At 44.8% G+C, this 24,663-nt stretch overlaps 1 protein-coding gene and 1 pseudogene across 3 annotated transcripts in view; one reads left to right on the forward strand and one right to left on the reverse strand.

Moving 5' to 3' along the window:
* TIAM2 (TIAM Rac1 associated GEF 2) overlaps positions 1-24,663 on the forward strand; it is a 187,601-nt gene that overhangs the window by 158,199 nt on the left and 4,739 nt on the right. For all 3 annotated transcript variants that reach the window (XM_064292543.1, XM_064292547.1, XM_064292541.1), the window contains 10 exons: positions 8,383-8,562; positions 11,170-11,238; positions 12,627-12,752; positions 13,831-13,939; positions 16,786-16,965; positions 18,931-19,049; positions 21,326-21,434; positions 22,548-22,606; positions 23,270-23,375; positions 24,307-24,394. In XM_064292543.1, the coding sequence (XP_064148613.1) occupies positions 8,383-8,562; positions 11,170-11,238; positions 12,627-12,752; positions 13,831-13,939; positions 16,786-16,965; positions 18,931-19,049; positions 21,326-21,434; positions 22,548-22,606; positions 23,270-23,375; positions 24,307-24,394 (1,145 nt within the window). The remainder of the gene's footprint in view (positions 1-8,382; positions 8,563-11,169; positions 11,239-12,626; positions 12,753-13,830; positions 13,940-16,785; positions 16,966-18,930; positions 19,050-21,325; positions 21,435-22,547; positions 22,607-23,269; positions 23,376-24,306; positions 24,395-24,663) is intronic.
* On the reverse strand, positions 13,937-16,476 carry LOC135227410 (asparagine synthetase [glutamine-hydrolyzing]-like; annotated as a pseudogene).

Genomic DNA, 24,663 nt, shown 5'->3' on the forward strand with positions numbered 1-24,663 from the left:
TGGTAGCTAGGCAGGGGCTTCAATAAAGTGCAGAGTGAGTTGAGAAGTCCTCTGTAGAATTTTTTGATTTTTTTTTTCCTAAGGGAGGCTTTTCTCAGTAATTTGCTGGAATGTGATAGCTGACGCCACGTGCATGCTGACATGATTTTGTAACACAAACGCCCATGGCTTCCAGACAATGAACTGGGAGTTTTCAGTGCACAGTAAGAAGAGTGCAGGAGTCCTGGGTGGTGGTGCAAGTGGTTAACATGCTCAGCTGCTAACCAAAGGATGGGCAGTTCGAGTCCACCCAGAGGCACCTTGAAATAAAGACCTGGTGATCTGCTTCCAAAAAATCAGCCACTGAGAACTGTATGGAGCACAGTGTTACTCTGACACAGACGACGTCATCACGAGTTGGAATCAATTCAACAGCAACTGGTAAAGAGAGTGCAAACCATATAAACGAACAGCTTCCCAGGGCCAGACGCTCCTGGAGGATAACTGGCCGTTCACCCGGGGCCTGAAACCTATTTGTAATTTTTTCCAACGTTTTAAGGGTTGACAGAAGTAGCAAAAACCTAGTTCTCCTGCCTCATATCCTGGGTGATACTTGGTGCACGTTATCCAGACTTGGATTTGGCCCATGCCGAGGGCTCGGTGTGAAGCTGGAAGCCGGTCAGCGTGGTGGAGCGGGAGGAGGATGGGGTGGGGGCTGTGGCTCTGCCACGTTGATCGCATACTACAGTAAGACCCGCTGACCAAACACGTGAGGATGTTTTTCCTTTTAGGTCTGCATGTTGGCTAAGTCTGTTCCTGACTTCCCCCCGCAAAGTTAACATTCTTTTCCTCTAAACCAGGGATTCCAAAGTAGTGCATATAGTCTCCAAATGCTGCCTTTCAGGTTTGAGTGTTTCTGTACGAAATATTACCCTACATTTTGCAGCACTTTGAAGCCATTTTTCTTAAGCTGCAAGTGTTTTTGAACCCAAGTAGTGCGAACAGATGCCTTTGACAAGTGATGCGGTACCTAGAGTCTCTCAGTGAGGGCCCAGAAGGAAAGCTGGGAACCGTGTAGGCTCTGATGAGGGGCAGGACTCCTGACCAGCACTCAGATTCCCTGGAACGGTCATAAAATCTCAGCCAGTCTCTAGATAGTTCTGGATAATGTATGATACTTAACCTGCAGTGAATTTTGTTCAGGTTCCCAAACCCACAGGGAAATCGAAAAGCTTCAAGCAGTGATGTCTCCAAATAAGAGCAAAGTCAATATGAAGGTTGTTATCGCCCGGGGAATAGATTTTACTAAGTCAGGAGGAGGCTGCCATGATATTTTTCTGATAAAAAACACTGCACCGAATCAAGGTTAGGCGGGTCATTGGAGTGACTCGGAGCTTGGTTTGAGAACAGGACTCCGCCCCTCCTCTCCTCCAAGGAGAAGCTGAGGCCAGGTGCCTGATTACCTGAAGCCGTTTTATGGTGCCCCTCCTGAGAAATGGCTTTATGGAATCCTTGAAAATAGACACCTTTCAGCCCCAATATAAGGCAGCCATTGTCCTTACCCATACCTTTTAAAGAAAAAACAACAAAATTTTTTTGTTGTTGTTTAGTCTTCTTAACTCGGAGCTCCTTCTTGAGTTGCTTCTTGTCTATAAACATGATCAAATCATTTTTCATCAAGGATCATCCTTTCTGTAACCTCAAAAACTTGAAAACTTTTTGTTTTGGATCAATATCACTGCTTTTCCAGGCAGCATAGATTTAGAAAAAAAAAGTTTTCATTTAATCATTTTATGAATTCATAAAGAAAATAATTGTTTTGTGCCCTCTTATAAAAAATGAGGCCCGCTATGAACCCAGACTCTTTGCACTGATGGCGAGGAACTGTAAGACACCAATCTGAGCACTCGCTCCAAGTCCCAGGGTTCTTTGTTCTGAACCCACATACACACACTGCTAGGCCACCGCACCTCACCCACGCCAGAACCAATTCATGCATATCTGTCTTCTGCCTTGAAAGCCTCACTCCAGGGTGGCTATCAGCCTCATAGACACCACAGTTGTCATTGTATATGAGCTGCCTTCACCTGTCTGAGCACAGATGGCCCCCAGAGGCAGGTGGCTCCCCCTAGAACACCTGTGTGTGTTTGGGCCCTCCCTGGCCCTGGAGAGCTGTGGGCAGAGGCAGCGGGAGGAGCAAGCCTGCTTTGTCCACACTCTGCCAAGTACCTAGGGGTGATCAGGGCTGGGGGAGAGCTGGACAGGAGACAGCCCTGTGCAGGAAGGTTCCTGTGGATGTGTCCTCCCCTCACCTGCTAAGCCTCAGGAGGGCTTTCAGGAAATTGTTGAGAAGACGCAGAAATGTAAGGGCTTCCCCCAGGATCTCAGGCAAGAACTCAGGTCTCCGGACTCTTCAGTCAATGCTTTCCGCTCATCACCACGTAAACAGGTGGAAATGTTCCAACCCAAAGAGTCACTGGCTCTAGTAACTGCTTGTCAGCACATGTCAGATAGATCCCAAATTCCACCTTTAACCATCTCTTCACTCAGAATGGAAGAACCGAAATGTAAGCACTGAAGTGACTCATTCCCATACAATCTAAAAAACATTTATAATAATAATTCTCCATTTAGGGGCCATCCATGCTTGCTTTCTGTTTCCTTTTTTAGATTTTTCATTTGGTCAGTATGGGCCCAGACGGTAGTGTGGGTCAGCAATGTCTTCTTCTCTTTCTCTAGACTTTATTATTTTTCTAAGAGCAATCTTAGGTTTGTCGGAAAGTTGCGCAGAAAGTTGTTTCCATATGCCCCTCTCTCCCTCCTGCAGTTCCCCCAGTTACTAAGAGCTTGCAGTCACATGGTACCCTTGTTATCGTTGATGAACCAGGATTGATACATCCTTGTGGATTTAAGTCCATAGTTTACATTAGGTTCACTCTTGGTGTTGTACAGCCCTGTGGGCTTGACGCATGCACAGTGTCATGCGTCCACCATGACAACATCATGCAGAAGAGTTTCACTGCCCTAAAAATGCCCTGTGTTCCACCTCTTCATCCCCTACCTTATCCCCCAAGCCTCTGGAAACCACTAATCTTTTCACTGTCTCACTAGTTTTGCCTTGTCCTGAACATGGTATAGCTGGCATCATACAGGACGTAGCTTTTGCAGACTGGCTTCTTCACTGCGCAACGTGCGTTAGTCTGCACTGTATGGAGGTACCACAGTTTGTTTACCCATTCACCTGTGCAGCAGATCTTGGTGGCTTCCAGGTTTTCCCAGCTGCTACATACATTTCTGTGCAGGTTTTTATGTGGGCCCTGCCTCTTTCTGACCCAAAGTTATCCTCACCGCCTCCCTTAGACACCAGCTAAACTGCCAACTGCACAAAAGGTGGCTTTGTAGCACTTGAGCACTTAATTGTGGTACTTAAAAGGTGCTTTCGCAATGAAAATCCCAGCTAACGTTCACTTTTGAGAAGTTAATCTCGCCAGAAGTATTCTGAAAATGCATTCTGATTTTCTAAAATGGCAAGATACTTTATTTTTAAAATCTCGTTATTTTAACACTGCATTGTTAGGTGTGATTTTTGACATTGCAGTAAGGCAAAGCTGTAATCTCACCAGATGCCATTTAACTTATGGTGCATTTTGTCAGATCTTATTTTATGCAGTATATGCGAGCTTAATATAGAGTCTATAGCCCTGGAAACTGTTATTTTTTAGGATTGCAGAATTATGTTGTCTGAGCTTGCCGTGCAAATCCCAGTATAGAGATTACATGTAAGTGCGTTTTGGAGTCTGGTGTTATTATCCTGGCTGTTGAGCTCAGTCAGTAGAGGACCATGCCTGGAACACCTGGGTCATGGTGTGATTCCAGCCTCTTCCTCCTGCCCCTGGGCACCCTGCAGTGCAGACTGGGCATGGGGCGACCTGCTGTGTCCATCATCACTCTGGGGATGACCACACAAGATGCTTGCCCACACGGGTACCCACTAGCATCACTGAGGAAGCTTTTAAAAAAAGTACACACACCTGGCATCCCAAAGGTCCTGATTCAGCTGATCCAGGCATGGGATTTTTTCTTTTTTTCTCTCTAAAAATTATTTTTTTTAATTGTTGAAAGTACGCACAGTAAAACATACACCAATTCAGTAATTTCTATACATATAGTTCAGTGATATTGATTACATTCTTCAAGTTGTGCAACCAGTCACCCCCCTTTTCCAAATTGTTCCTCCGCCATTAACATAAACTTTGTGCTCCCTAAGCTTCCAATCTAAGCTTTCCCTTTGCTGTTGTCAGTTTGATCCTATACAGATAATTCTTCAAAAGAGCATGATATTCAAGGCAAACATTAATCACTAAATAAGTTAACCGACTGTTTGGTTTAAAGAAGACTTCAGGGCATATTTTTGGCTTAAGGTTTAAAGATTCTCTCAGGGCAACAGTTTCAGGGGTTCATCCAGCTTCAATGGCTCCAGAAAGTCTGGATTCCATGAGAATTTGAAATTCTGTTTCACATTTTCCCCCTTTTGATCAGGATTCTTCTGTAGAATCTTTGATCAAAACGTTTAGGAATGGTAACTGGGCACCATCCAGTTCTTCTGGTTTCATGACAGAGGGGACATTTGTTCATGGAGGCAATTAGCCACACATTTCATGTCCTCCTCCTATGCTTGACTCTCCTTCTTCCTCTGTTGTTCCAGGTGAAGAAAGACCAATTGTTGTGCCTTGAATGGCTGCTTGTAAGGTTTTAAGACCACAGGCATTACACAGCGACCTAGGAGGTAGAATAGAAACACTAAAAGCAATATTAGACCAATTACTTATGATGTTCCATGAAATCATAACCCTAACAAGCATGGGTATTTTTTAAAGCTCCTCAAAGAAAGCTAATAATCTGGCCAGGGTTTAGGTCCACTGGGAAGAAGGAGGGCAGAACTCAGAGTACTGGAGATATCCCCTAGTGCTCCTTCACGAGGCTCACATCCTGGAAGAGAAGGAAACCTCCTTGTTGGCAGGACTGTTATATTTGACTCTTGCTATATATCATTGGAGTCCCTGGGTGGTGCAAATGGTTAACGCGCTTGGCTGCTAACCAAAAGGTTGAAGGTTCAGGTGCCTCAGAAGAAAGGCCTGGTGTTTTTCTTCTGAAAAACCAGCCATTAAAAACCCTATGGAGCACAGTTCTACTCTGACACACATGAGGTTGCCATGAGTCAGAGGTGACTCGACGGCAACTAGGATTTATCATTAGGCTTATAGGGTATGATTGAACAGTGGTAGAGTTCCTTCATAATGATAAGGAAATTTGCTTATTTTAAATATGATATGAGACATTTTGATAGATCAAGCTGCATTCTGATCGTACCCAATGACCTTCAGATCTATATCTGGTTTCTTATTCTTTGAAAGTTTACCCAGAAATTAACATCTTCTGACAGGCCTTACCAGAAATATACTTGTGTTTACAGTTAAAAATAGAAACAAGTGGATAATATGTAAATCCAGGGAGAAATCATTCGTACTTACATATGCTTTGAACCATTTTAGAAGTAAATTATTTTATATCAGATGTGTCTATATGTTTTGTTGGTGGCTTAGTAGCTGTTACCTGGTTAATTGGACCTTTGCACCAAAATTTATGGGCAAAATAAAGGGGAGCAATTGTATTTAAAGAACCAAGCAGCCTAGGTGATCTCACAGCAGATATGTGTGGGGCCTCGGCTTCTCCTCCCCCTTGGCCTAGGCTGTTTACATGACTGGCTCGTTTTTCCATGGCACCTTTGCTCATTCTGTGGTTCTTCCTCGGAATATACTTCTTCAAGGGCCAGGTTCCAACCTATTTCCTCCCTGAAGTCCAGACAACCTGTTCCAAAGTGATGCTTCTACTGTTTAATGTGTATTACATCTTTAGTTTGTTCCACACAAGCTTGTGTTGGTTTCGTCTGCCTTATGCTGAGCTTTGGTGTTCCTCACCTGGTGAGTCTCACCTCCTTGTGCAGGACCTGTCTTCACTTCCTAGGAGACAGAGCAGACCTCACTTGGTCCTCACTGAGTTGAACTGAAAGACAAACCGGAAGGGCGATTTTGAGTTTTAATGTTGATTGTTTCCATCACATGAAGATACTGTATTGAGATGGAGAATGGGACATGGAGAGAGGGAGCAGGAAAAAGAACATATCACAGTTTTTCTCTTGAGACACTTCAGTTTGTCAGGAGACAGTGGGCATGAAAGCACACCTCAGGTCACTGAGGTCGGCCAGCACGCTTTTCAACTTCTTCTCCTCTTTGGTTGCAGCATGTGCCAGTTATTCGTGCTCAGGAACTATCCAAGCCAAGAAAAGGAATTACGTATTAAGAGATGCTCCTGACAAGCTCAGCGTTTTACGCCAGACAGACTGAGTGATACAGGCCAGGCACAAAGGCATTTAAACCAAAGGGAGGAGAGTTGTAGCTGAGAGACAGAAAGTTGTCAAGGACTGATGGAGAACAGTGTTTTAACCATTCCCCCTGCTTGGGATTGCAAATTACACTTTGGGTTGGGACTAGGCTACTTTGTTATTAGATAGCAATGTCAGTGTGCCAGGGATAAACTGGACACTTCCTGTGCACCAGCCACTGTGCCAGCCACTTGGGGCAGTGGCCAAGAGTGACACAGGAGGGGGAAGCATGGGATGGGGAGTTCCTGGGTGGTGCAAATTGTTGATGTGCTTGGCTGCTAACCAAAAAGCTGGAGGTTAAAGCCCCCCAGAGGTGCTTAGAAGAAAGGCCTGGTCATCTACTTCTAGAAAATAAGTCATTGAAAACCCTACGGAGCACAGTCCTACTCTGACACACACGGGGTTGCCTTGAGTCGGGGTCGATTTGGTGACAACTGGTTACTAGTTAACTTGGGATGGAGATTGTTTAATGTAATCGAAGATGCTTCGAGAACTATGGAGGCATACAGGACGAGACACGTTGAGGATTTAAACCACCAGCCTAAGGCAGGGTGTACAAATAGGTTCTCAGGATCAAGCCTGAGAAGGCTTGATCACACTGGGCTTAAATTTCAATGAGCACTTGCTCCGAAGGCTCTGAGTCGCCCCAGTATTCCTGCTCCTTTTTCTCCCTGAGTGTGTGTGACTCTGTCCCCACTACCTGAAGCGAACACATTCTCTCATCTCCCACGCTCCCTGGGACTGACACGTCCTCGCTGCCTAAGAACCAGCTCTAGGCTCCGCTCATCGCTTATCGGTGAGGGGCCCCACAGAGCTCGCTCCCCCTCTCCGTCCGCGCTCACCAGGCCGTATTATAAGTCGTCTGTGCCCTCGCTGGGTGCTCCACCCCACGGGGCGGGGGCCCTATCTTCCTCACACATCTCTGTCTCTGCTCCGTTCTGGCACGTGCAGCAACTCAAACACTGTCATAGCTCTGCTACATGGGCGGGACTGCAGAGCTGAACGGCTTGAGTTTGAGGACAGAAGCCCAGGCCCGCGGTGGCCAAGCCATCCCAAAATGGCCATTGGGCTGCACCTTTCCTGTCCCTCCTGGGGCTGCTTCTGGAGGGGGCTTAGACCTGCATTAAGCCAGCCATAGAGGGAACAGAGTGGCCCAAAGGGGGCACCCTCCTCTTCGTGCTCCTAAGAAAGCTGTATGTTCGTTCGTTCTTTTTTTTTTTGATTTATAATCTACCTAAATCTTTTTTCTTTTTTGCATTAGGTGAACGTTTATAGAGCAACTTAGATTCCCATTCGATTGTTTGTACATAGTGTTTCCTGGCCTTGGTTTCATCCCCCACAGTGTGTCAGCATGCTCCCCATTTCCATCCTAGGTTCTCCGTTTTCTTTTTCCTGATTTTCTACCCCTTCCTGCCTCTCATCTTTGCTTTTGGGCAACTATTGCCCTTTTGATCCCATATAATTTATTGCTGTAAAGAGCACTTCCCTCTTGGGTGTTATGATTTTATGGGCTTGTCTATGATTTGGCTGGAAGGTGGTCTCCGGGAATGGCTTCAGTTCCAGGTCAGAAGGGTGTCTAGGTCTGTAGTCTCCAGGGCTCCTCCAGTCTCTTTCAGAAGGAAGCCATATGCTCTTGATTTAGAGCCACTTCAACTTAACTGCGGAGTATTAGCCCTGCACCTTTCCTCAGTGGTTTCGGTGCTAAAGAAGGCATCTCAGACAGCCGTTTGGTCAATGAAAAGCATCCTGTGTAAATGCTGAGCGGGAGCATAGGCACCTGTCTTCCTTACTTCTCTCCTGAGTGATAACCATAGCAGCTTTAGGGAAGTGAAACCACTTGCCCTGGTGTGTGCTCCTATGAGACGTGAAAGGATGCTGGGCAGAGGTAAGGACCTTGTTTGTGTCCTTGGCGGTAACGGCGAGCATCTATCACCCGATTCCCCCTTCTTCTCCCCTCTCAGAGCGCTGAGCAGATTGCGGCACTGTGCAGGGGCTTCACTGATACCCAGACGGGCGACATGGAGGCACCGCGGGAGAGTCGGGACGCCCCACCCCGGCCCCTGGCCCGCCACCTCTCCGACGCAGACCGTCTCCGCAAAGTCATCCAGGAGCTCGTGGACACGGAGAAGTCCTACGTGAAGGTAACGCAGCCTGTGTCCTTCCTTTCCTGCTCTCTCTTCCCCACCTACTCTGGGCCCTGCCCACTGCTGCGAGCACTGAACGACTGAGGGCAGGGGCAAGAGGGTGGAGTTGCTGAGAGGACTGTCGAAAATTAGACTGTCAGGTTGTTTCGTTACCAAGGTAGCTTTCACTATGGAAACAGGTGTCCTAGTTTGCCATGTGCAATCTGTGGGCAGGGAGTCTGTAGTGGTTTAGGGAGAGGGGCTGAAGATGATTTTGGGTGATGAGGAACTGGGGAGCATGTGCACATGGTGACTGCTGACACAGGACCCAGGGCTGAGGCTGTCCCCAGGGCCCAGCCGGCCCTGTGGTCTCCTGCAGAGCAGACACCTGCGCACGGATCTGTGGTCTTCATGTGGAAATGCCCTCACGCCTTTATAAAGAGGGGGTGCTTGCTGAGTGCATGTAGACCCAGAGAATTCACTCGTTTATCTCAGAAACCCCCCGTTAGTGATCTGAGGAAAATTTTATGAAGTGCACAGGAGCCTGGGAAGACAGAGTTCTTCTGCTACATTTGTGAAGCTCTGGAACCATCTTAAGCTGGCCTCATCTGTAGCAAGGGGCACGAGGTAGTGGGCTGAGAAGCCAGGCCTGGTCTGGCCATGTGATGTGGGTGGCCGCCTCTACCTCTCAGGCCTTTGTTGTCTTATTTGGGGTCTGAGGGGCTGGCCTCCTCTCCCTTCTGGGCTCTGACACGCAGAGTCCACAAATGAAACCCTACCACACGTACTCAGCTCTTAACCTTCTTTCTCCACAAGATAAATCCGAACTTCCTCTATCTTTAATGTCGCTGTAGTTTTACCTGGACCTCAGCAAAGGCCCTGTTCACAGATGGCCCAGGAGAGCTACCCAAAGCCCCTTCCTTTGGTTCCACAGGGGCAAAAGAAAAGTTATAGAAGGTGACAATTTCATTTTCCATTACGCCTTGCCCAGCATGGGATGAGGGGAGAAGAAGGGATTCTCCAGGTGTTTGGGCTCAGTTTCTGAATAACCTTGTGTGTCCACAGTTACCCTTGTCCAAGAAGCAATGTGAGCCAGGAATGTTTCTGAGGCCTTAGGGCCCTTCTGGCATCTCCAGGAGAGCCTGCGAGCTCTCACCTGAGGAATCAAGGCCGAGTGGAGAGTAGACGCTGCGTCCATTTGTTTATTATTATTATTGTTGTTATTATATTTTGCTATCAGGCCACACTGCATGGGAGGGTCATTTTGATGTGATGCTGGTCCTGAGTACTGAGCACTGAGATGCCCGTTGTGGGTGAACTGGGCAAAGAGGACCAACCTGCCTTTCCCTCAGCAGGCACCCTGCACTTTGCTTTCTTTAGGGCCCCTGGTGCTGTGGTACTTGCACCCCTCTCTGTGTGGACCCACTTGTGGTGCCCAGTAAGTCCTCTTGAGCAGTGCCAGCTGGGGCCAGGAATATCCTGTGCCCACCTCTGTGTCTGACAAAATAACAAGCACCTGGTGCCCCTGTGATTCCCGTACCCCACTTCTCTCTCCTAATTTCTTTTTGTGGCTGACATTTAACATGGAGTTGTACTTGTTGTCACTCTTGAATCTAACGGGGACCCCTGCATGCCACGTAGCCTTTTCACCTTCGTGTGTTCCCAGGAGGATATGATTCAGTGACTTTTCCCATCATTCTGCTCTGAGGCTGCCTGCTGGGGGCGCCAGGCTAGGGGGAGGCCAGGGATTTTTTATGGTGACACGCTGTTGGCACTTCGGGCCCGTCCACTGGCTCTGGACCTGCGCCATCCAGTTCTGGTGAGGGGCCTTGGTCTCTACAAAGCTCTCTGGGACTTAGATTTCTCCTTGTAAAATGAGTCAAAGTATTTGACTTTGTAGTCAACTACTTCTAGACTCTTAGGACTCAAAATTCTTCAGGACAAATGAAACAAGAGAAATATGTCTATCACTAAATTATATACTGATGTTGGCTTCACATTCTTTTTTCGTCTTTATCTAAGAGGTTTTATAGTCAACTCCCTGTTTTCTGTAGTTGGGGGGACTCGTTTATTACAGACCCAAATATGGTCTAGATTTTAAACATTGGGACTGCTAATGTGTGGAAGACTTTTCTTCCCTCTGAATATGCTGTTTGAAATTCTACTAGTGCATCAGCCCCAACGTTGCAGCACCCCCAGGTTCTGTCCTTTCCCTCCCAGCTCCACGGCCTTGCTCCCTGACACAAGGGAGGAGGCCAGATCCACCAGGAGCTGAGCTCGCACCCAGCAGGAGGAACCGGCCAGACCTTACCTTCCTGCAGGGAAACGGTGCTCCTGCTGCTGAAGTCTGAAGAAAGAGCCTGTTCCCTCAACAACATACCTAATTAAGCAAAGCAGGTGATTACCTGCGCTAAAGACAAATGTGAAATCCAGCTGGTTTCGGGATTTGTGGTGGTAACCTCCTTGAATTAGGTGAGAGAACCACCACATTTAGGATTAAGAATTTCAAGAAGACGTAACTTCTTCACTCCTAGCAGGGGGTCACTGGAGTTGCTGCCAGGTCACTGGGGTCTCTTGGGCATTTCAGAGGCTCATTGTTCGAGACCCTCTTCTTTTATCTTTCAGGATCTGAGCTGCCTCTTTGAATTATACTTAGAGCCACTTCAAAGCGAGACCTTTCTTACACAAGATGAGGTAAATACTCACCTGCCTTCTGTCCGCTGACCCATGGGTTAGTCTCCCTTTGCCTGTTAACAGATGCCCTCAAAGGTTCCGCTTACCCCCATCAGAAGGAAGCCCTTGTGGTGTGATGGTTCAGTGCCCTGCTGCGAACGGAAAGGTCAGCAGTTTAACCAGGGCTTCCAACTAGTTCTTACAAGTTCAAACCCCTGTTGAGAATTTGCATTTCTAACAAGTTCCCTGTTGAGAATCTGTATTTTTAACAATTTCCCAAGAAGTTTTATATAAAAACCACCTGAGGATCTTGTTAAAATTCTGATTCAGTATATCTGGGTTGGAAACGCAAATTCTCAGCAGGGGTCTGAACCGGAATGAACTGGTTTGAAGCCCTGGTTCAAACCCAGCAGCGGCTCTGTGGGACAAAACACCTGGCAGCCTGCTCCTGTAAAGATTAAAGCCCAGGAAACCCCATGGGGCAGTTCTAGTCTGTCATATAGGGTCACTCTCAGTTGGAACTGACCCGATGGCACACAACAACAATCCCACAAGAACATCCATGACTTAAGAAGGGTCTTCAGAAAATCCCAACCTTGGCCTCCGCCAAAGCCACTTAATGTGGCCTCTGCTGCATGAAGCACAGTGGCTAAATGTACAGAGAAGGAGGGTGAGGCCCTTTGTATAGAAGAAGGTGTAACTACAAGTGACTTTTTAATATAAATGAATCTTTAATGGTAAATCGCAGTAATAGTTCTTTTTCACTTCCGTTTTTCCTGATTTGAATTCTGGGAATCTTAACCTCCACTTAAAAAAAGAAAATTATTTTAGAATTATAGGCATCAGAGCTGTACATAGGGATGGATTATCCAGTAAGCAAGGTAGACACAGGTTTACTTACTAATCTGTAGTGAACGGTTTTACATGGGCTTCGCCACGTCAAAGTAAAACCCATGTAAAAGTGTTCACTACCAATTGGTAAGTAAGCACAGGTGAGCCAGTGCTTACCTTGTTTACTGAGTCACCCACTCCTGTAGGGATTATAAATTTGAAAAGTGGTTTGGATTCTGTAGGCAGGTGCCGTGAGATTTGGAGAGAGACAGATGCCAGCCATACCTAAAAGCAGAATCTTTGATGTGGTGAAAAATGTGAAATTGTTTGCTGCAGATTAGTAAGAAAGCACAAGTAAGCCCGTGCTTACCTTGCCTATTGGATCATCTGCCCCTGGCTTACAACTTTGTATGTATAAACTCCATCCCATAGTGAATATGCTGTCTTCTTTAAAGGGTGGATGTACTTCTGTCTACTGCTTGGTGGGTGACCTCATTGTGACTTGTCTCAGAGTCAGCGTGGTGTCTAGATCTTCACTGCTAATGCCCCCTTTTCTTTCAAACCTGACCTTCACACAGATGGAGTCACTTTTTGGGAGTTTGCCAGAGATGCTTGAGTTTCAAAAGGTGTTTCTGGAGACTCTGGAGGATGGGATTTCAGCGTCATCTGACTTCAACACACTTGAAACCCCCTCGCAGTTTAGAGTAAGTACTTCAGACTTTGGCTTAAAGCAGAAGTAGGTAGGTGCAGTGCAGAATTCTCCCTTGGAAAGAATACGTTGTCTGTTGACTATTGACAAGGTACACTTAGTGCTTTCATTGCAGCGTTTTCTTCTGGCAGGTGGTAAAACACAGCTACGTATCTTTTCTAGAAGAAGTGCTTCTGGTTATCCAAAGTCTGGGCAGATGCACTTTTGTGGATTCAGCCTGGTGTTGACCACATAACCAGCTGCCTGTTATGGTGACTCATGGTGACCCCATATGTGTCAGAGTAGAACTGTGCTCCATCAGGTTTTCCGTGGCTGACTTTTCTGAGGTAGATCACCAGGCTTTTCTTCTGAGGGACCTCTGGGTGGACTAGAACCTCCAGTCTTGCCGTTAGTAGCCAAGCACGTTAACCACCGTGCCACCCAGGGACTCCACCCCTCACTCAACTTTACTGAAGGGTATCTTGGGTGATCACTTGTGATGTAAGAGCACCTGCCTGCATCTGAGTCTTCTTTGTGGTTGTAAGAAACTGGAATGAAAAGCAAGTTGCATTGGTAGAGCCTCTCTTCTCTGGAGCCCTGTCCCCAGTATAAACATCAAGGATTGACAGGAAGTCCCCAGGGAAGGAAAGATAGAAGGCAGTAGAAAGGGGACAAGGAAGTATGCAGAAAGCATTATTAGTTCCAGACATGTGAGAGTTGGCTGTTATTGATGAACTTCTCAGATCATTTATTTCCCACCTTGTCAGACGTATTTTTACAGAAGTTTCCTGCCCTTTGATTGCACACGATGTCAGTAGGCTCTGCTGCCTGAACTGTATTGTCTAAGAAGAAACTTTTCATGTTGGCAATAAACAATCAAACTAGAGATCTGCTGGAGGATACCCAGCTGTTCTCTGTCCCGTGTCTATGGGGGCTGTCCTGTGCTTATTTCTCTTAGTGACTTCTCTGTGGCATTAGTGCTTGAGTCTCTGAAAATTAAACACCATGAAGACACCCCAGCAGTCAATGCCTTCTTGTAGCCAGTGGACACTGTTTAAACCAAGCCTGATTTGACTTTTCTCTTCTCCTTCTAGAAGTTACTGTTTTCCCTTGGAGGTTCCTTCCTTTATTACGCGGACCATTTTAAACTGTACAGCGGATTCTGTGCTAATCATATTAAAGTACAGAAGGTTCTAGAACGAGGTAAGTTGCCCGTACTTTTCATAGCTATGCTTTTTGTATTATAACTGTTATACGGACTGAATCTGTATTTAACAAGTAGGAGTAAGTGTAATTTTAATGGCTTATGCGCCATTCTTGACCTTGAAAGTGACAGACGCTAAAGGGAAAGTTTATTTCTATTTATTGGTGCAGTGAACAAGTGTGCCTAACAACAGAGATGGTGCTTTGCTACTGAGTCACTTTGCTATTAAATTATGTCTGGATTCTTTTCTTGACAAATTTCTTTATCTGAATACTTGCGACCATAAGCCCTGGATGGGGTAGAAAGGAATGCACGCCATGTTTTCTTTCTTTCTTGTTAACCTCCTCCTTTCGCCTCAGGAGCCGTGGCAAAGAAACCACCACCAAACAACCCACCACCAAACTCACAAGTGCGCTAACTAAAATGAAAGCTTCTTTGGAGGAACCAGGAGAAAACTCACATTTATCACAGCCCACATCCCATTCTTGACGTCTCTCCACCTTTTTATCATATTATTTTATTTTATTGGCTTTAACTTGGGACTTTTAGTTTTTTCCAGCCCAAGTGAGCCTAGGGGGTCAGCCTTCATTGTTCCTCCCCCCCACTCCATGCCAATGGGAAACATTTGACTGTGGAGCCTAGAGAGGGGCTTCAGGCTTGACAGCTGCCATGTCATGGAACAGCTTGAGGGCAGGTCGCCTTCCACTCCCAGTAATGGGTCAACCAGTCAGCCCAGCCTGGGGGGTGTATTCAAAGGTTTGATGGCAGTAGTAACCTTCCTCAGGTGCGGGAGTATTGAAGGGGGTTTTGTGCTATAGTTGCCATCATTATATCATCAACCTGATAGTCAGTGTATTTCTGTAACACCGCCCCCTAGGAATTCTCAACTGAAGCTCTTCTATTGCTGAAGGCTTCTTTCAGTCACCAGAGAAATCTCTTAAGTATCAGATTAGAATTCTCTCTCAGATAATGCTTTTCTCTCACATTCCTTGGGATTCTCCTTTCTGGTGGCAGAGACAGGAGAAGGTGAGTCAGTGACACGGAATGGGACTATCAGCTCAAGGCCGAGAGCAGCATTAATCCAATGTGCTCAGAACACAGTGAACAAATACAGTTCTGTCAGGAGTCTCCCTCCTCCACTGTGGCTTCTACAGCAGAAGGCTGCGTATGAAAATACATGGAATCCTATTTCAGTTCGTCTGAACATTCTCCAGAGACGATCACCAAGCTATCTGTATTCTTTCAAATGTACCCGGAATTAAGATACAAACCTTCTGAAGCATGAATTTTTACCCTGTCATACATTTCCAGGATAAAAGTGACTTTCTCCAGGGCCTGAATGCCGTCTTCATAATTAAGGATGACCTCATGGGGTTCACTCCCAATATGATTTGCCACTTCTCCAGACAATAAGTGGATCGGGCTCTCTTCCATGACAATGGAAAATGTTTGAGGAAAGTTCTGTCCTGTGAACTTTTATAGTTGCTTCGGTAGAGTAGCAGCAGCCAAGCTACGTTCCAAACCACCTGAGAAAAGGCAGTCATGTCTTCTGTCTGTCGTCAAATGGTTCTTGTAGCATTGTCAGAAAGCATCCAGAGGTTGCTCGTCAATGTTTCTTGCTCAAAACCGGGGCCTGGTTTCTCACACTGGCTTGAAGGCCATGCAGAGGTTTATCCCCACACTGATGGCACCTCCTCCCTGCCACTGGTGCAGCTGTACCATTCGGTTTAAATCCAGAATTTCATAATATCCTAGAAGAAAAGTCTCAAATTTAAAAAATGGGGTGTTAGAGTACATCAAATTAATAAGACCCTTAACTTCTGAATACCCAGCCCAACCCTTCTTCTCTAGTTGCTTTAAACAAAGGTCTGATTCCGTGGGCATTTCCTTCCAGAAGCAGCGTCTGGTGGACTGCATGTAGTGAAACAGAAGCTTACCAATTATTTGCTGAATTCCTCCTTGGTCATAAAGGTGAAAAATTATCACACCAGCCACTTGATCTGGTAATCACATTGAAAATGGTACTTGCATTTCCTTGAAGTTGTGGATTTTGTCCTCGTAACAGAACCACAAATAAGGGCATATCTTCATTCCAAGCAGCTAGTCAACCAGTGCCAGCTGGTGAAGTCCAAGCAGCAGTTGGTAAATCCCCTGGCATTCTCAGAACTAAGTGCCCTTGGATCCCTGGGCACGCTCTTCATTAGGGCACTGAACAGAGGCAACCTTCACTGCCACCAGGGCCCAGCACCGCACTGGTGGGACCTCCTCTGAGGATGTGAGAAGGTTTAGGCTGCTGGGGACTGTGGAGGTGAGGCCTGCAGGCTGGAGTCCTTGTAAACTTATTTTAAAGGGAAAAAAGTATTGATTTACAACTGTATGGAGTAAGCAACAGCTTGTGCTAGGCCAGTAAAAAAGCACTGGTTTATTTTGCTGTTTGAGTCTTTTGTGAGGTATGGTGTACTTGTTTTGTGGCCTCATGCATTGTTGGAAACCCATTGTTCAGGCACCTACAACAGTATCTCTGATAGGTATGCATTACCCACCCTTACTCCTACTCTCACTCCAGGATCCAGAGTTTGGTGCTCCTCTCTGGCGTGTGCACGGATTTCCCCAACATTCCCAGTAAGCTGCCTGCACTCACAGGGTTTGTCACCAAGTGGTGATGCTATAGCCCAAGTTGATATCTGGGTGCTAGATGCAGTGATGGGTTTGGGTTTTTATTTAATGATGGCTTTAGGAGGACTACAGAAATGGCTGATAAATAATTCTGCTGAAAACCAAATTAAGTAGAATTTAATTCATCCCGTCATGGTGCTCTAAGGGTCTCCTCTCCATTTGCTCGTAGCTAAAACCGATCAAGCCTTCAAGGCCTTTCTGGATGCCCGCAACCCCACCAAGCAGCATTCCTCCACGCTAGAGTCGTACCTCATCAAGCCAGTCCAGAGAGTGCTCAAGTACCCGCTGCTGCTCAAGGAGCTGGTGTCCCTGACGGACCACGAGAGCGAGGAGCACTATCACCTGACAGGTACGGGGGTGAGGCTTGTGGTGTGGCCTGCCAGCTCCCCTCTTCCCCAGCCTAGTGTCATAGCTGGAAAACCTTTAATATTGCCACAGTTCATCTTAGACACGATCTTTATATGTGAAAATAGCTAGATAGGTGGCCATCCCTTTCGAGTCTACAAAATGCTTTGGTAAAAAATTATCTCATTGGATTGGCCCCAAATTTGGGGAAAAAATTCCATCCTCATTCTTAAAAGAAGGTCATTTAAGCTCAGTGATTTGAGATAAGTGGTCTTGGGTCACTTGGCTAGTAAATGGGGCTGCCAGAATGGAACATCAGGCCAATTTTTCTATAACTCTGAAATTTTTGGGGTTGTTTGCTGCCCAAATGCTGCTGATCAAGTATGTTGGGTGGGCTCCACCTTGTGGAGATCTCCTAGCAGAGCGGGACCCCAAAACCAAACCCTCAGTGACAGATTGTGCTTTAAGTGTCCAGGCCGTCCCCGATTTATGATGTGTTCTGCACTTACGACGGTCTGTTTTTTTCTTTTTTTTTGTACATTTTATCGTTAGTAATATGTTGCAGCATGCGTTTGCTGATGTTTTTCTCAGGTGTTCACTCACAGATGTTCAATTTTATGATTTACTGTTCAAAGCACTGCTGGATTTATAAAGGTACTGATAATAAAAGGCAATAATAATAAAAACTGAAAAAAAAAAAAAAGGGCTATTTGGCTTATGTCAGAACCGACTTACAACGGAGTCATTGGCACAGAGCCCCATCATAAGTCAGGGACTAGCTGTATACAGATCTGTTGTCATTTGTAACCTCAGAAATTACTGGCCTAAATATATACAATTTGTCAAAAAACACAAAGCCCTTCAGTTTGATAGTGAATAGAGTGGCCCTTAAAAAGATGCTATATTTGGAATGGAAAGAAATAGTGATTTGTTCTCCACATACAGGACCTCTTCAGGAGGTCCCGGTAAGCCACATGCAAGAAAACCACTGGAGAGAGAAACAAGCTTTAGTATCACAGAATAATAAACTCTGAGGTCAGTATAAATTAAACTGGCTTTTTCTCCAAAGACTGAGAATTTTTTTTGCATTAAAGTAAGTGATAGCTATTATGATCAGTATTCAGCTGCTGTATGAAAGTACCATTTTGCACTAAGGTGATCCTTAAAAGGATTCTATTAAAGAACTTCTTCCCACAACTCCCTCCAGATTTTATTAAAATACACAATCAGGAGAACAAAGTATGAAAAATACGGAACTTGGGGGTAACAAAGTCATTTTTTCCCACAGAAGCCCTTGTAGAAAGTAATAAGTAAACACCATGTATAAATGCAACAGTTGCCCTGCCAATTAGACATTTACAGAGACCTTTGTAAGGTCTAATTAAAAAACTGTTGTAGCTCACAATTCTAGCAACTGGTCCCTGAGGGGAGGCAAGATTTAAGAGCAGAGGCCCTGAGGCCAGTCAGTCTAAGATTTAATTCTGGGTTCATCCTTACTTTTCTTGCTGGAAGTCTGGCAAATTACTAAACCTCTCTGTACCTCAGTTTTTTCATCTATAAAATGGGTCGATTACAGTTCCTACATCCTTGAATTATGGTGGGGATTAAATGAGATGATTCATATAAAACACTGATGATAGAACCTGCCAAAGAATAAGTGTTCAATAAATGTTAGCTGGTGTTAGTGATCATTTTTATTTGTATTCTGCCTTATTCTGAAGAGAATTTGAGGTAGATGATAATTTTACTGTTCTTCATTGTAATTAGTATTAGTTATAATTGTTCTTATTATTACCATTATTAATTATTAATTACACTAGGCTGTTGTGTATTATACCTAAAGGATACTACTGTTGGTAGTAAGGGGTCTCGAATCCTGGCTTGAATCTTAGGCCCTTTCATCACTGCCATTGGATAGGATTTAAAACAAGCCAAAATTACAAAATAAATACAATTTTCCATTTTGCAGAAGCACTAAAGGCAATGGAAAAAGTCGCAAGCCACATCAATGAGATGCAGAAGATATACGAGGATTATGGGACCGTGTTTGACCAGCTGGTGGCAGAACAGAGCGGAACAGAGAAGGAGGTGGGTGGGGAGTGGATCCTGGGAGGCCGGATGTACATATGTACTGGGTCTCTAGGCGTCCTTGTTCCCTGGGGCTGCCAAAACACAAATACCACAGCAGGTGACTTTTAAAAACCAGTGTCTTAGTTTTATAGTGCTAGTTATACAGTGCTGCTTAGTTATATAGTACAGAATTACCACAAGCACGTGGCTTTAACAAACAAATTTATTTTCTCACAGTTTAGGAGGCTAGAAGTCCAAGTTCAGGGCACTAGCTCTAGGGGAAGGCTTTCTGTCTCTGCCAGCTCTGGGGGAAGGTCCTCGTTTCTTTTCAGCGTCTGTTCCTTGGCTCCTTGGTGATCTTCATGTGGTGCGTATCTTCCCCTCTGTGCTTCCTTCTCTGTGCCTAATCTGCTCATTTCCTATCTCAAAGGCGGTTGGTTTAAAACACACCCTACACTAATATGGTCTTATCAACAGAACAAAGAAAACCCCATTCCCAAATGGGATTTCATCCACAGATATAGGGATTAGGATTTACAACATGTATTTTGGCAGAGGTCACAATTCTGGAGACTCTAAGTCCAAATCAGAGTCTTGGCTGGGTCGATCATGTCCCTGTCAGTAGCCCCAGGCGTTCCTTGGTTTGCAGACGGTCCTCACAATGGCATCTGTCTTTGCCTGTTTGTGTGTGTGTCTCTGTGTCTCTGCTGCTCTTCCTGTAACTCAGAAGTGGTTAGGTTTAGGATCCACCCTATACTGGCATGACCTCAACTGACTGATTGTTCCACTACATTAGATTGCATTGTGGAAGGTGATTTCATTCCATTAGCTGCAATTATAGCCACAGGTATAAGGGTTAGGATTCTAACACAGATTTGGGAGGGGACACAATTCAGCCCATAACAGCAGCAGCCCTTTCAGACTAGGCCCCCATGAAAACTTTTCCTGGAGGAAAAATACCTAAAATTGTCTTTTTGGTCTTAATGATTATCATGTTGTTGTTAGGTGCCATCAAGTTGATTTTTAATTGATAGCAATTCCATGTGACAGAGTAGACCTGCCCCATAGAGTTTTCTAGGCTGTCATGTTTATAGAAGCAGATCACCAGGTCTTTCCCCCTCGGAACTGCTGAGTGGGTTCAAACCATCAGGCTTTCCATTAACAGACCACTGCTTAACCGATTTGCCTTCCGGGCTCTTTAATGCATGTAATGAACCATGCCTGTCGGCATCATGTAACATAAAAACCATGACATTGGCTTAAACATGTTACCTTACATCATGTCACCATTGTACAAAAGAGAACAGGAATCAACATGACTGGGCTCATGTCCCTTCCTCTTGCTCCTCTCATGTGGGGCGTGAGGTAAGACAGATCCTTGGGCTGGTGGGGAGACCCTGGTGGTATAAACCGTTAACATGCTTGGCTGCTAATCAAAAGGTTGGAAGCTCAGGTCCACCCAGAAGTACCTCGGAAGAAAGGCCTGGTAATCTGCTTTAGAAAATTCAGCCATCGAGAACCCTATGGAGCACAGTTCTTCTCTGATACATATGTGGGGTTGTGATGAGTTGGAATCGATTCCACGGCAACTGGTTGGCTAGGCTGGTGGAGGGTAGAATAGAGAAAGGAAGGGAGAACAGCATGTGGGAGAATCTAGGGCGTGCCCTCTTTTATGTTGTCTTGTCTTTTTTAACATCAAGGACTGGTGACTACCACCTTACTTATAAATTTAGTCTAAGTGGAATTTGTCAATTTCTGTATTTTTCTTTGTTGCCTGACTGCTAATTTTAGAATCTCGTACTTTTAAAACTTATATACAAGAAGCAACATAGTTTAAGTAGAAAAAAGCAAGAGCAGAAAAGAGCTGGAGTTTAATTTTTTTTTTACTGTCAATTTCAGTGTTAGTAATGTTTTCATTAGCAGACCTAATGTAGTTTGTGGATTAGAGGTGGTGAATATACTAGATCCCATGGTAAATGTCAACAAGGGAACCTTGGATCAATGTGGACACTGTGGTAGAATTAACGTGATGGAAGTTGAGTAGGTCGTGACGCTTGTCTCTCATACATAGTATGCGTTGAAGCAAAATGTCCTTATGTTATTTTTCAAACGGTTTGACGCTTAGCTCATATTTTCAGAACCTCCACTATTTATCTACTATTTAAAGCTTCAGAAAAATCCAACAGAATGTACTTGCATTTAGTAATGACCGTGTATGTGACCCATTATCTAGCATGTCACAGTCTACCCCGGGCTTCCCGCATCTCCTTTATCTCATGTTTTTCACAATACAGGTAACAGAACTTTCGATGGGAGAGCTTCTGATGCATTCTACAGTTTCCTGGTTGAATCCATTTCTATCTCTAGGAAAAGCCAGAAAGGACCTTGAACTCACAGTGTTTGGTTAGTATTTCATTCAAGAGAAAGTGGACTTTTAACTATTGCTTCCTAATTTGAAGACAGAGTGACAAGAGGCTGGGAACATATGAATAACTTCACTAAACCCACCGATCCAGCTAACTTGCATTGAAACAAAATCATAGTAAGCCAATAATGGAAACTGATTGAAGTTTATTTAATATGCCATTTGCAAATTGGGGTAACATTTTGTCTAGGGAGTCCAAAATGTTTCAGAGAGGAAAGAACTTCCCAAGATTCTTATACCCCATCTTAACGACGTTGCCATGGAAATGGGGGCCAGAACAGTGTGCTGATAGAATAACAGTTTACCCTAACCTGACCTTGGAGTTTCTGTTTCTCAAATCTGACTGCCAACTGCCCAAGGCAAAACGGCTTTTACCAATTTATCTAAACTACTATTTGACACAAAGGTGACTTTTATAGGAACCAGCTCTCTCAAGGCTCGAGGTTCAAAAGAACATCTCAGGGCAGTAGCTTGGGTGTGTCACCCCAACTCCATGGACCCCAGAAATCTGGATTCCAGAATTGAACTCTGCTCCTCACTCCTGGTTTCCAGAAGGAGTTGGAAGAGTTGCTGTAATGGCTTGTAAATTAGCACAGTCAGCCTCCAACTATTTAAAACTCTACCGCTCTGCAGGCTCATTATTTGTTCTCCCTTATGGTGTTTGGCCTGGTGGCTGTCGCCAAGTGTTACAGGAGCAGATCTCCCGAGGCTATTTTGAAATCTGCTATCCTCATACTTTGCTGAATTTCAGAATGTATTAACGCTCACCAAGAGCTGGAAGAGCGAGGATAGACGGCGGAGAGTCACCGAGCTGAACGTCATGTCCTCAGCTTTCAATAAAACAAGAATTTTTTTTCAGATGCCAGGATCTTCTTTAGATAATAGCTTTTAAATAAGCAGGTACTTCTGCATAATTCAAATAGGAACAGACGGCAGTACCATTTATTCATTCATGGGTTGGCATAGTGAGATCTCTGAGATTTCATAAATTTGAAGAGCTTTTGTTCTATTAAAAACATTAAGCTCTACTTTAACCTTGGAATTTTGTAAAAAATAACGAAAGACTTTTCCTTCTCTTTTCCTTTCTTTAGTTTTTAAGAGAGCTGTCATATTGGTTTACAAAGAAAACTGCAAACTGAAAAAGAAATTGGTAAGACCAGGGCCCTGGCACAGATGGGAACTTAACGTTTGAATTGTAATTAAACCTGCATTTTCATGGCCATATCTTCCTATTAATGTGGAGCTGAAAAGCCCGCTAAGTGCCCAGGGCTCATTTACTGAGATTACTAATTCCTAGGGTAACTAAACAAATCAGATACTTAAGGCATTCTGAGTCTCCCCACAAAAGATATCAGTTTTAAAAAAAGATACAGACAAATACCCAGGCTGGAGCCTGCACAGAAAATCGGCTTTTGTATCCCTGAAAACAGCCCAAGTTCGCACCAGACTTTGTAACTTTGGTTTGTTTCAAATGCCTTTTATCTTGACTCAAAAAAAAAAAAAAAAAGCTTAGCTGTGGATGCTCTAAGTCATCCGTTTACCATCCAGGCTAATGTGAGGACATGAAAGCCTTGGTTGCCATTCTTGCTTAGAGGCCTGGAAGCCCTGCTCCCCAAGCCTTGGCCCCTTGCCTCTCCCCATGGGTCCGTAAGCCTCTTGAGGACATGGTGCATACCGGGTTCATCTGTGCCCTAAACACGCACAGCTGCCAGGGGCCTGGCACAGATGGGAACTTAGCGTTTCCACCCACTGCAGACACGTCCCCCTTGGGTGAGAGCTCTAACACTCTTCTTGGTGGGTTTTCATATTCCAGCCCTCGAATTCCCGGCCTGCACACGGCTCTGCTGACTTGGACCCATTCAAATTTCGCTGGCTGATCCCCCTCTCCGCGCTTCAAGTCAGGCTGGGGAACACAGCAGGTAACTGTTTCAGGTCGTGCAATAGCAGAAAAAACATTTTAGGAGACTTACATGAGTTGTAGAATGAAAAAGTAGGAAAGGATCTCGAAGATAATTTTTGGTGTCTTTTAGAAACAAGGAAAATGAGGACAAGAGAGGTTGCTTTGATGCTTCTTTAGAGATATTTGGAGAAGCTAAATGCCAATGGCTGGCTTTCCTTTGCTGAATACCTTCTACATTGTATCCTTATTTTGTTCCCCTCTCAATAGTTTTCAACATTTTCCATTCTGCCTAATATCCTTGAAACTTTCAAATTTGCTAAAGAAACAAAGGCCCACAAATTAAGATTTTACAAATTTAGACAAACCAGAAAATTCCTGAAGATTAGGAAGTATTGCAAGTGATGCAAAAAGAAGAAAAATCCTTGGTCCTGGAAAATGTTCAGAGATCCTTCCAGAATAACCATGTTTTGGAACAATGTTCCTGGTGACAGAGGAGCAAGAGGCTAAGGCAGGCGGTCACGTTTTGGGTCCTTGTTCATTTTTGTCTGCAGTGCTTGTTCCCTAGAACATGGCAGAATTTGGGGCTGGCCTCTTTTATCCCAAGCCCTGAGCAAATCCCACTGTTCCTTCTAAGGAATGGACAAAACCCCAAGGAGGGTTGGCTAACAGGGTCCATCGAACCACTCTCCCAAAGAGATAGAATCCAGGGATTAGGAGAGAGCAGATTAAGATGAATGGAACACTTCAGGAAATACCAAAAGTACTAAAGGCATTTCGCTTTTTATACGTTTGTGAAAGTCATACAATGAGCAACAGAAGAAAACAATGTGAGTCCTAAGAACACTTAACTTTTAAGAAAGTCACTGGATCGTGAGTTTTAAAATGTTTTCCACCACAGCAAGCATCTTCGGTGAAGTTATAGGCTCTCACTTTTGTTTTCCTTTACACAGGGACAGAAAATAACTCCCTCTGGGAGCTGATCCACACCAAGTCAGAAGTAGAAGGACGGCCGGAAACCACCTTCCAGTTGTGCTGCAGGTATTGCCACTTTCAAAATTAAAACCAGTGAAACTAAGAATATGTTCTCCTAAAAAGAGGAGTTTACTTTTAATGCCCTTCTGAATTTTGATGACGTCAGGGTCACCACCCGCCCCCACCTCCAAAAAAGGCAACTAGGGCCCTAGTAGAAGGTGAAGAATACACTGACTAAATTTATATCCAAATCATGGTGCTTGAAGAAACTTCAAGAGTGGTCAATTCTTACCTCCTTTTCTAAGTGAGGAAAGCAGGGCATGTTGAGGTGGGTT

The sequence above is a fragment of the Loxodonta africana genome, chromosome 1, assembly GCF_030014295.1.
Source record: "Loxodonta africana isolate mLoxAfr1 chromosome 1, mLoxAfr1.hap2, whole genome shotgun sequence".
Classification (NCBI taxonomy): Eukaryota; Metazoa; Chordata; class Mammalia; order Proboscidea; family Elephantidae; genus Loxodonta; species Loxodonta africana.